This window comes from Psittacula echo (assembly GCF_963264785.1).
Source record: "Psittacula echo genome assembly, chromosome: 22".
NCBI lineage: Eukaryota > Metazoa > Chordata > Aves > Psittaciformes > Psittacidae > Psittacula > Psittacula echo.
Genome location: NC_137758.1, coordinates 587,872 through 600,570, shown reverse-complemented (window position 1 = coordinate 600,570; position 12,699 = coordinate 587,872). Strand labels below are relative to the sequence as shown.

The 12,699-nt window shown below is 55.0% G+C and overlaps 1 protein-coding gene across 1 annotated transcript; it reads right to left on the bottom strand.

Moving 5' to 3' along the window:
• Positions 1-970: 970 nt before the first annotated feature.
• On the bottom strand, positions 971-10,401 carry MYBPH (myosin binding protein H; the record flags this gene model as incomplete). The annotated part of the gene is made up of 9 exons (XM_080632897.1): positions 971-1,171; positions 1,596-1,732; positions 3,214-3,373; positions 3,488-3,627; positions 4,299-4,494; positions 5,188-5,276; positions 8,116-8,283; positions 9,746-9,880; positions 10,116-10,401. 9 exons carry the CDS (start codon positions 10,399-10,401, stop codon positions 971-973), a joined length of 1,512 nt encoding a protein of 503 aa, XP_080489023.1.
• Positions 10,402-12,699: the final 2,298 nt, after the last annotated feature.

The following is a 12,699-nucleotide window of genomic DNA, read 5'->3' as shown; positions in this document are numbered from 1 at the left end:
CCCAGACCTACCTTGCTCTTCATCTTGCCCTCCGATCTGTCCTCACTGGGGCACTGCAGGAGAGCACAGGAGATATAAACCCCCTGAATTCCCTTCATTTCACTCCCCTTTTGACATCCAAAAGTGAGCCAGGGCACTACCAACCTACTCGTGTGCACACCAACATGCACTTGTGCACGCATGCTCCGAGCATCACATACACCACTATCATTGCCTGCTCCTGGCCAGTTTGCCCCCAAGATCCCAACCTGGGTGTCCCCAGCACAGTGCCAAGCTCATCCTCCTGGCCAACCTCACCATGCTGCCTGCGTGGCTGCACTGACAGACTGGAGCCCTTCCTGCCTGGGAAGTAGGGCAGAGCGTGTCTTGGGGCAAGCACGTGCTGGGAAGCCACAGGAGGAGAAGTAATAACAATGACATGTGTTTAAGGACACAGCACCACGTCAAGAGCACATGTAGAGTGGTGGGCATGCATCCTCCTGCATGGTGAGCACACAGAGAAGGCGTCTGCAGGGAGCAAAGCAGGGCACCTCCATGCAAGGGCTGGGCTGGGAACTCTGCTGAGGCAGGGAAATGCGAGCTGGAAAGTCTGGGCAGGATCCCAAGGCATAAATCAGAAGAACCCAGGTGCCAAGTGCAAGGGGTTCAGCACAGTCCTCACATGCATGGCTTGTGGATGGCTTGGGACCCAAGTGCTGATGGACACAGTGAGGAGCACACGACTGTCCCAGCCTCCACCAGCACCTCTGGTCCTTTGGCTCTGCAGTTTCTGGTTTCTCCCCCAACTTTAGGTCATGCATGAGGGAAGGCGATTTCAAGATGCCAAGAAGCCCAAAGCTCCACCTCTATGGAGCTGCCCAGTGCTCTTAGGCTTCTCTATCACCAGGATCAACACAAACAGGGACAAACCACAGCAATGTGAAAGCCAGAAGAGGAAAAGGCAGGCAAGGAAAACTGCTCCTCCATCTCCTCAGCCAATCTTACTTTTCACATCAAGTTTGCAGTCTACTGAGGCTTCCCCCAGGGCGTTTACAGCTTTGCAGGTGTAGATGCCCCCATCGAAGGGGCTGGGCTTGCGGATCTCCAGGGAGCAGACGCCCTGCTCGATCATCGCTATGTATTTGGGATCTTCCCGTATCTCCATCTGATTTTTCATCCAGATGATTTTGGGCTGAAAGCAGCAGAATTTGTTTCTTTAAAGCAGGGAGAGAAAAGACAAAATCTGGCCCCAAAATGCAGCCACCTTCCTTTGCCTCAGCCATGCCTGAAGCTGGTGGCCATGGTGGGATTCATAATCAGAAGTAGTTTGAAGAGCTAAATATCCCATTCTTGAGCCCTAAAAAACACCCCACACATCTTCCCCCAGTTCAGAAGGAAACAGGACATGGCCTGAATCAAGATCAGTTTCTCATCTCTACACAGAAACACCCCACATTCGCCCAAGTTTGACTTAGAGGGCAGCTGCAGCCCCATAACTTCATCCAACCCCAACCCAACATGACCAACTGTCTCCAGCACCTCCATCCACCCTTCAAAACCCCCATTGGTGGCTGCCCGCATGCAGAGGCGATGCTGCCCACGGAGGAACCTCTGACCTGGGGGAAGCCCCGGACACAGCAGATGAGATGCGTGTTGTAGCCCCGGGTGGTGATTCGGTCTGTCAGGGGCTGGGTGAACTTCGGAGGCTCCATCATGTCCCGTTGGGGGATCTTCTCTGACTGGTAAGCAGTTTCTAAGGAAGTAATTCATTCTAGGTTGAGGCAGAGCCCCTGGACTGACCACATAGGACATGGCCACAGGGATTCAGTCCAAGGTACACCAAAATACTTCTGCTCTTTCACGTAAGGGTTGGAATTGAATGATCTTTAAGATTCCTTCCAACCCAAACCATTCTATGATACCATGATAATAAGCCAGACTGCATCTAGCTTGACCTGGGGATCCAGCCTGCAATTCAGACCAACTATGTCTATAAACTCCTTCTCATCCAACCGTGCCATGCGATGAGAAAATGAACATGAGCCGGCTGCAGTGCGCGCTCGCAGCCCAGAAAGCAACTGTATCCTGGGCTGCATCAAGAGCAGCGTGACCAGCAGGTCCAAGGAGGTGATCCTGCCCCTCTACTCTGCTCTCATCAGACCTCACTTGGAGCATTGTGTGCAGTTCTGGTGTCCTCAACATCAAAAGGACATGGAACTGTTGGAACAAGTTCAGAGGAGGCCACGAGGATGATCAGGGGTTGGAGCAGCTCCCGTATGAAGACAGGCTGAGAAAGTTGGGGCTGTTGAGCCTGGAGAAGAGAAGCTGCGTGGAGACCTCAGAGCAGCTTCCAGTGTCTGAAGGGGGTTATAAGGATGCTGGGGATGGACTCTTCATCAGGGACTGTAGTGACAGGACAAGGGGTAACGGGTTCAAACTGAAACAGGGGAAGTTTAGATTGGATCTAAGGAAGAAATTCTTTACTGCGAGGGTGGTGAGGCACTGGAATGGGTTGCCCAGGGAAGCTGTGAATGCTCCATCCCTGGTGGTGTTCAAGGCCAGGTTGGACAGAGCCTTGGGTGCCATGGTTTAGTGTGAGGTGTCCCTGCCCATGGCAGGGGGGTTGGAACTGGATGATCTTAAGGTCCTTTCCAACCCTGACTATTCTATGATTCCATGATTCTATGCTAGTGACCAATTCCTGCAGGGGACAGGGGAGATGCCAGTCTGCAAACCAACACCACAATGCATGCTGTGTGCAGGGTGTCAGATCCAGGCCAGGCACCGCTCTGGATCTCCTACTCCATCCCCAAATTTCAGTGCGTAGGAGCTAGAGGTAAGCTCTGCAAGTGACAGAGACCCCACCTCACTGTGTGCTCTACCAGGGACCTGGATGGAAATGGATGGAGGGAGGGCAGGGCTTAGGGATGCTGGTTTGGACCCCCGAGCTGGACCACTGCAGGGGTCTCTTCCTCTGCTGGTCCTGAGCTGCAGGGCCAAAGCCAGGGCTGTTCCTCACCCCTCCTGCTTCAATCTCACCCCAGGGATGTCCTTGATCCCTCCTACAGACCGACCATGGCACAAGCCTTCTCCAGAGCAGAAAGGAGATATAGAAGGAGGTCAGGGCCCAGCAGCATCACCACAACACCTGGAAGCCCCACTAGCCCCAACTATGGACAGGACCCTTCTTGCCCACCACCACCTCCAAGCCCTTAGGCAGAGCGTTGTCCCTACTTGTCTTCTTGATGTCGGCCACCGCAGTGGTGACGGCCGCCTTCTCGCTCAGCCCGCAGGCGTTCTCGGCGAACACGCGGAAGCTGTAGATGTTGCCGATGATGAGGTCGGAGATGGTGCAGCTCGTGCGGGTGCAGCGCTCCAGCGCCGTGAACCACTTCTGGGAGGGCAAAAGAAGAGTGGTGAGGAAAGGCAGGCTGGCCAAGGGATGGAGAAGGCATGGGGGGAGACAGGGGTGCGCAGCCATCGAAGTATCCCGAGTGCACAGGCTCACCCCGCTCTTCTTGTCTGATTTCTGCACTATGTAGCCCTTGATCTCCGAGTTCCCATTGTCCGCCGGTGGGGCCCACTCCAGGGCCACGTTAAAGCCCCACACGTCCACCAGCTTCAGGTTCTGGGGGGGCCCCGGCAGCTCTGCAAGCACAAACCGTCATAGGGTGGCATCCCCATTTGCTCCCCCCACATTCTGTGCCTTGACCATCCCTTGCACATTACTTTCAGTCTCTTCTCACCCAGCTGCAGCAGAATGAGGAACGAGAAGCTGCAATGGATATGAGCTGGCAGAAATCCTGCATCCCCAACCAGAGGAGTTCACCTCCATGACTACCTTCCAATATCTCAATGGGGAATACAAGGATGCTGGAGAGGGGCTCTTCATCAGGGACTGTAGTGATAGAAAAAGGGGTGATGGGTTCAAACTGAAACAGGAGAAGTTCAGGTTAGATCTAAGGCAAAAGCTCTTCCCTGTGAGGGTGCTGAGGTGCTGGCCCAGGGTGCCCAGAGAAGCTGTGGCTGCCCCATCCCTGGCAGTGTTCAAGGCCAGGTTGGACACAGGGGCTTGGAGCAAGCTGCTCCAGTGGAAGGTGTCCCTGCCTGTGGCTGGGGGTTGGAATTGGATGATCTTAGGGTCCTTTCCAACCCAAACCATTCTATGAGTCTATGATCCTGGAGAAGATCCCACCGGAAGAGGGACCCCAAAGTCCCTTGCCTTGTTGCTGGCCCTGTCCTATCCCACCCAGAACAAGAACTATCCCCTAACCAAGGGGCAAAAATGGGCCCCTGCAGGGTCCCATCCCCAGCCTCACCAATCACTCGGATGTCCAGGATGGCCTTGTCCTCCGCTCCGTTTATCCGCACAGTGAGCTCATACTTGCCCGAGTCCCCGCGCTGCGCCTCGCGGATGTAGAAGATGGTGTCCTTCTGTGTGTTGCGTATGGTGATGCGGCTGGTGTCCAGGGGCTGGCCGCCCTTGGTCCAGATCACCTCGGGCTGCGGCTTTCCCTGGAGCAACCCGCACAGGCTGGTTAGGAGCCACTCGAGCACACGGTCCCAATGGGTCCTGCTGGGAAGGATGGGTGGGCAGAGCCACCCCACTTTGTCCAGGCAGCAGTGGCCTGGGTTTGGCCTCTCCCAGTCAGCAGTCCCCAGGGAAGAAATCACAGCCAAACCCTGCCAGCCCCACTGATGGAGTCCATCAAAGGCTCCAGAGATGATGCTTGGAATGTGCTGGTCTCCCAAAGTCCTCACCGAGCAAGTCCAGCTTTACTTGCCCAGAGCATGGCAGGCAGAGCAGTGCTCCTGTTTCTCAGGCACTAAGTCCAAGTTCAATTCAATTCTACCCCAGGCAATTCAAGCCTAGCAGGAGGGGCTTGAATTCAGCAGCCAGGGACAATTCATGCCTGGAGCATGGCCAGTGCAGGCTTCCAACATGGCATGGACATAGCCCTCACCGCAGGGGCAGCTTTCTGCCTCGCTTCCCCCTGCTTGGCCAGCACGTTTCAGCAGGAGAAAAACAGGAGCGAGGCAGGAATGGGACAAAAGTTCCCATCCCACCTCCTACCCTTGGCCAATAAGGCATGGGCACCAGGACAAGCCAGCCCGCAGCTGGCCTGTCATAGTGGCTATCAAAGTCACTGCAGAAGTTAGCTTGCAGTGAAAAAGCCTGGGAGATTGAATCCCAAACTGTCCACCTACCTGGAAAGGGATCATCATGTTCACAGCATCCCCAACATGCCTGACGTAGGTCTCCCGCAGGTGACGGGGCATGCGGATCTTCGGGAGCTCTGCGGACAGCAAAGTCACGTTGTGGGACCAAGGAAATCACAGCCTCCAACTGGCTGACCCACCTCACACATCCCCCTGCTTGCCATCAAGAAATCCCACCCAGAAACACAGACCCCTCTTCCTTCTCATCACCTGGACAGTGCCTGCTTCCCTGCAGGGCCATGCCAGCCTGCACCTCAGAATAACAACCATCCCTGAGATACCAGGCCACCAACCCAATGGCAGCACCCCAATGGACCATTCACCTCCTTCACTATAGCCAAGCCATGGAGACCAACATGGGCTTCGCCAGAAGAGCCCCAGCAGAGCCTACAGGCAGCAAGGCAGAGGACAGCATCTCCCAGTTAGGAACTATTTCTCCCCCAGCTCAGAAAGCACTTTTCAGAGGCTGAGAACCCAGCTTTCAGCAAGGACAGGGCTTTCCCAGGCCTCCACCTTCACTGCATGCTCAAGGCCATTGAGAGACCAAGGTGGTGCGTGGCTATTCACAGCAAAGCTGTGAAAGCCTCAGGCTTACAACGCAGGCTAACGTCCCCAAGGGAACATAACAAAGATAAGCAAAAAACCCACTGGAGAATGCTGATGGCGCGTGTGTCTCCTTCCCGGGGTGAAAATAGCAGCCGTGTAACCCTACCGGCTCAGCACCACCGGGTGATCCAACGGAGAGGCATTGGCTTTACGTGAGCCCCTCGTAAAAGGGCTGTGTGTCTGTGCCTGGATTAAACGTGCTGGAGCTCAGCTCTGGGGAGGGGGCACGGCCAGAATTAAACCAGGGCTGAGCAATGGCTCAACAGCTGTGGAGCGGTGGCGGTGGGCTGGGGAGATGCCCAGCGGTCCCAGATGGCCCCACCGACAGCTGAGACGGTCCCTCCTCTGCTCACGCAGGGATCCATGCACTGATGCTGCCACTTGGGCTCATCCGTCTCAGCAGGGCTGAGAAACCCAACCTCGAGGGGAGGAATGTTAATTCATGGGTGTTTGCTCCTGCCGGCTTGGCTGGAGAGGGCTGCCCAAGGTGATGGGGAGGCACCATTCCTGCCCTAGCAACCTGAAGAACACGACTCCCACAGTGAACCTTCGTCTGTCTCACTCCCCTTCCCAAACCCACTCATCCCACCTGGTTTGAAACTCTCTGCTGTCTGGAATCACTGCTATGTTAAATCCCTCGCGATGCTATAAATGAACCAGGGAGAGGTGCAATGTGAAAACCTGAAGGTAACAAATGGGACACAGAGAAGATTCATGCACCCAACACACCAGGGTGGACACAGGGAGGCAGAGGGACACTGAGGGCTATTTTGTTCCTCAGCAAAGCCAGGCAGGGAGCACAGTCCTGCGTTGCAAGTGAAATGCAAGAGTAGACCATGCTGCTTGCTGATGAGGAGAATGAGCTGGCAAAAAGCAAAGAGAGAAGAAAAGACCCCACTAGCACAGAGCAAGAGCAAGTTGGGGGGGGTCCTTCGGGTTTTACACCTCCCAGCAGGTTCATGTGGTTGGGACTGCAGCACAGGACTAGGAGTGGGAACATGAGCTGTGTATTTGGCATCTCCTGATAGTCCCCATGCCTCAGTTTCCCCAAGATACAAGGTATGGTGGGATGCCTGTGAGATCTGGAAGTGAACACAGCAGCAGATACCAACCACTGACCCATGCTCACCTCCTCCTGCAGGCTGAGAGGATGGACCCTGCAGAACCCTTTCCAGATGCTGATAATCATCTCCAGGCCTTTTCCTAGGAAAAGCTGATGTTCCTGGAATAACTTCTGTTATTGTTATCCCCATTTTTAAGCAGCTGAAAACTCTTTGACTGGTAGGAAAACTTGTGCCTCAATAATTCCTTGTAAGGGGAAAATCAGTCTGCGCTTGCTGTTTGATGAGTGAAAACCAGCCTTGAATCATGGCTCGGCACATCGGAAGCACCCTGGGAGGAATGCGAGTCTTGCCGAGCATGGGAGCAAGTCATTAGCGAGTTCAGCATGATTCAAGTTCCCATGCTCCAGACTACCAGCTCCTGTTCTCCTTCGCTAAACAAGGCTGCCCAACGTGTGTGTGATGGCACATTGGAGATGTAAACACGGCCAAGGAGAGATTTGCTTCCCATAGGAAGATGTGGCTCAGCATTTTGAGCCCTTCGTCCCCAAAGCTTTTGCCATCTGCATGATCGATGTCTCGAGGTCAGGAAGCTTCTCCATCCCACCCCAAAGGAATTGGACACAGCCACTGAGAAGAGCACCTTGGTCAAAGGTTGGGTTGCAACCTGTGAGAGGGCAGAGGCTGCTCAGGTTGCAGGGATGGACCAAGTACTGGCTTCACCTCTGCGGCCCCCAACACCAGAGGGACGTGGAGCTGTTGGAGCGAGGCCAGAGGAGGCCATGGAGATGCTGCGAGGGCTGGAGCAGCTCTGCTCTGGAGCCAGGCTGAGAGAGCTGGGCTGGGGCAGCCTGGAGAAGAGAAGGCTCCTGAAGGGGAGACCTGAGAGCAGCTCCAGTGCCTAAAGGGGCTACAGGAAACCTGGAGAGGGGCTTGGGACAAGGGCCTGTAGGGACAGGCCAAGGGGAATGGCTTGAACCTGCCAGAGGGGAGACTGAGATGAGCTCTTAGGCAGAAGCTCTTCCCTGTGAGGGTGCTGAGGCGCTGGCCCAGGGTGCCCAGAGAAGCTGTGGCTGCCCCATCCCTGGCAGTGTTCAAGGCCAGGTTGGACACAGGGGCTTGGAGCAAGCTGCTCCAGTGGAAGGGGTCCCTGCCCGTGGCAGGGGTTGGAGCTGGATGAGCTTTGAGGTCCCTTTCTGTACTGCTGACAAAGCGCACTGGAATTACACACAACGGGAGCAGTACTCACGGAGGATCTCTCTGATGAGGACTGGCTGCTCCAGAGTAGCTGGGACACTGGCACCGCAGGCGCTGACAGCCTTCACCCGTACATGGATCTTGTCACCGGAGCCGAGGCCCTGGACCGTGTACCGGGTGGAAAGAAAAGGCTCCTCATTCACAGCTGTCCAGTCTGTACCTAGGATGAAGCCAGCAGAGCACTTCAGGCGTGCAATGACAGACAGACACACACCCTGGACAGCAGGATTGAGCCACAGGGGTGAAACCCAGAGGAGAAGAACACACTCCCTGCAAAGGCTGAAGGATTTATCTTAGAGGGGATTTGGCCACCCCACCGTGCCGAGGAGCATAGGGTAGGAAATGCTGGCAGAAGCTCAGCCTTACAACGTGCCAAACCTCTTAGGAGGTTTCTCAGGTAGAAACCAGACTGCCCCAGTCACCAAAGGACTGGGTGTCCCAGGCAGGCAACTGAAGCAACCCAGTGTGCCAGGCTGTGCTAAGCCACCGGGCACCTTCAAACCAAGAGGGTTTCCTGTCAATGCCATCGTACCAGACAAATCCCACCAGGTCCTCTTTCCCTTCATCCAAACCAGCCCTCACTCAAATCTCACCATGTTTTAGCCAACCAGGGTCTTGCACCAGCTTTCCTGGAGCCCATGTGGTTACCACTGAATGACCAGAGCTCTCCTGTCGCCAGCCAGGCCCAAAGCAAGCAAGGAGAGCATCCAAAACAGTGACTTTTGGGTGGCCGTCAGCCAGCATCCTCCAAGAATGGCTGCATCTCTCCTTGTCCCACACAAGGGCCTCCTCGTGCATCCCATCCAGCCATGGTTACCTCCCCAGTCCCCAGCCCAGTGATGAAGGCCTCCCACAGCTAAGCAAGTATGGATCGTGCCTGCCACAAGCTAAACACCAAGGGTCACACATCAAGTTCCCCAAGGCTCATGGACCACTTTGGTCTCCCAGACCACTCCATCCTCATGCAGCACCCAGCCCCCCACCCACAGCCTCCCCTTGCAGACCCCCCCTGCCACACAGGTCCTTCCCTCTCACCCCAAAGCCAAGCAGGGCTTCAAGAGAGTGCCCAAAACCCAAGTCGAATCCACCTCCTCCTTTCCAAAAATGAGCAATGCAAGTAGAGAACCACAGATAACTGCTGCCACCCACCAGCCCACCTCCATCCTCTTTCCAGGCATCTCCAGCACCAGCCCACTGGGGCAGGGCTTGCTTGCTGATGCACACCAGCCCCTCTTAAACTCCCAAGGATCCTTTTGTCCCTCATCCTCCCACCTTATTCCCATTCCTGTTGGGTAAACGTGGGAGAAACCATCCCAACCCCAGGCCTCTGCAGAGCTGGAGTTACCAGAGACCATTCTCAGTGAGTATGCTGGTCTCTCCTCCACCCTCTAGTTGGAGATAGCAGTGACATTAAACCCAGTCCAGTACCCTGCTAAAGACACCAACACCATCGGAAGCCAATGGGAATCCCGTCTCCTCCATGGGGAAGAAAAGCAAAAGACCATTAAAAATTAACCCATTTGGGCAAAGCAAGGGAACTGGTGCACAGGGAGACGCTGCTGGGTGCTGCCCAGCTCCATCCCGTGCCTCCGCAGTAACACAGCAGGAAAACCCAAGCTTACTTCCATCTTTGCAGATCTCCACCACGTATCCATCCAGGTGTGACCGGCCCATCTGCTCCGGGGCTTTCCAGGTCAGCGTTATGGAGTTTTCAGTCACTTCTTCCACAGCCAAGGCCAAGGGGGAGCTGGGTGGTGCTGGAACAAACCCACAGTGGTGAGAACAGGCTCGCAAGTACCACGGCTGGTGGAGGGCAACCACCCAACTCCATGTTGGTTTCCAGCCCCCCATCCTCCTAACACCCTGCCCTATCCCACTGCAAAAACAACCTTGATGACTTCTCCCCTCCATCCCTTCCCTCCAGCAGCCCCACACGTCCCCTCCAAGCCCTGCGTTCCTCCCTCCAGCTCCAGTGCCCGGTCCCATCCTCACCTCCCTTTGATTTCTCAGGTTCAGGGGCTTGGGGTTCAGCTGCAGCACTTGGGGAACCCTCTTCAGGGGCTGGAGCTGCTTCTGCTGTGGGGGCAGGAGCAGGCTCATCGGCAGGGGCTGTGGGCTGCTCCGCGGCAGGGGGATGCTCAGGGGCTGGGGGGTCTTCAGCGGCTGGGGCTGGGGCTGGTTCTTCCTTTGGGGCTGGGGCTGGTTCTTCCTTTGGGGCTGGGGCTGTGTCCTTCTTCGGAGCGGGGTCCGTGGCTGGAGGTGCAGTTTTCCCGGTCATCGTTGCAAAGCCTGGGGGCTGAAGAAGGGGATGTTTGGGGGTCTCTGCTCCGCGGTCTCCACTCCCTTTTGGGGTCCCTGCTCCAGACCAAGTCTCTCTTCCAGATCTGGGATCTCGGCACCGAAGCTGGGGTCTGTGCTCTGGAATGACGCTCTCTGCTCCGGGACGGCTCTGCTGGGAGGGGGAACCAGGTCACTGAGCCAGAACTGGGGGATTTTTATAGGCTTTGGCTGGCACTTGTCACCTCCCTGCAAACCAATCTGCCTGCGCAGGCGGGGACGCCAGGAATAGCCACCCGGGACCTGCACATTCAGCAGCACACCACTACCCCCCCCTATGGGGCTGCAGCACATGGTCCTGCCCCCCTCCTGCCATTCCCCCCCCTCCAGGCTTGCACGGGACTGGGCAGGCCAGAGCCAGGTCACCTTTCTCTAGGGACATGGCTCCTGTCCCCAAGCACCAACGCCTCTCTAGCTAAGGGCTTCCCACCTCCCCATTGTCCCCCATAGTCCTTCCCCATTGACCCTGCACCTGACTTGCCTTCCCCCACCCCAATCCTCCCTGTTAATCCTGCATTGATCCCCCAACCCACCTGCAGCACAGTTTTCCTCTCCTGGTTATTTCGGATACAGCGTTTGGCAGCAGGATGAAGCCAGGACACCAAGAGATGGTATCAGTGTCTCAGGGAGGGCACGTTTCCTCCAAAACTATGCAATAACTCAGATGTTCCTCGATTACTTCCACTGGTAAGCAGGAATATGACTAATAACGGCTCCTCCTTCCCCAAAATGCCTTAGGGATGCCTGAGAGATGAGCTCCCTGAAGGAGGAGACGCTAACATGGGGCTCTGGCCGGTTTTGCTGCCTGGGGGTCACAGATAGGTACTGGCAGTCCCTCCTGCTCCCCAGCACAGCTTGGACTGGTCAAAGTTGCCAAGTGGGTCATGAACCAGAGCATTTTCTGCAGCTGCTGTGGCACAAAGAAGCCAGCTCCGCTCCCCAGTGCAGTGATGCAGGGCTGGGGACACCGTCTGTCTGTGCCCATCCAGCTGCCTTCAGTGGCTCTGGCACCAGAGGGAATGGTTGGATATGATCTAACCATCCCATCTTGGATGATCTTGGCACCTCCTTGACCCCCCAGCATCTGCACCGCCCACGTCTTAATGACTTTTTCCATTCAGCTCACAGGAGGCCATCTCCAGGCTCCCACAGCCATCGACTCTGCTCATTAGTTTTCCATGTGTCTTTCCCAAAGGCCACCAGAATGCCTACTCCAACCAAAAACACTTCACAAAAAAGCAGGTTTCTTTTGATTATGGGTGAAAAAAAGCAGTTGAAAGAGCTCTCAGAAACAAATGTACACAAATCAACACCTAAACTCTAGACCATAAGGAAATGAGCACTCGGGTCTCTCTCTCTCTGATTTACATTTGGGAGTCTGTGGTTGAAACGTAAAAGGAAAAGAACTCCAATGTAATTCTTTTGCTCAAAGTTCTTGATCTGAACAAAACTTGAGTTTTCCAACCTGCTCACTGACCTGCTGTTTCCTCTGTTGACTCACAAGATGACTCAGAGGTTAAGGGCAAGTGAATCAACGTGGTTTATCATCCACACTTATCTGGGCCACGTTACTGTACTATACAGGCATCTCGTTTATTCACACATTGCCAGCCAGAACGTCGGACGTTGAGCAAACTCGAGCATGGAAACACTACGCTGCCTGCTGGAGATGACAAAGGCATGGTGGCAGGTTGCCCAAGTCCAAAGTCAAAGGGTTTCCCTAAGGGGACACTCAGGAGCTGAAGGATTCGTTACCATTGCAATGGCTTCATCTGGGGATGCACGATGGGGAGGGAGAAACTGAGTCATTTCACTATCGAGGATGGCAATGGGGTTCTCAGTCCCCCACTTTGGGGTGAGGGAGATGAAACGGGGCTGGCATCAGAAACGCAATGAAATGCTCACCAGTGTGATCCCTCCACATTGGCCTGAAAGCGAAGAGCGCTGTTCCTGCAGGCACCTGGGAGGGTTGAACATTGCAATGTTGGTGAGAATAATATCAATGTAGTTTTGCCTGAAACTCCAAAGATTGCAGGATTTAGCTGAAATACAGCCTATTCATTTTGGTCCAGTGAGAAAAGATCTCTTCTCTACAGAAGCTGGTTCTTCCTATAAATCAGTTTTGACCCTCAATTCCAGTTGACTACAGCATTGAAAAGTTGCTTGATTTATCTCTCAGGTTACATGCAGGCCTAAAGAACGACAGCATCTTTTCTTCCTTAAAGGATCAGGTGCTCCT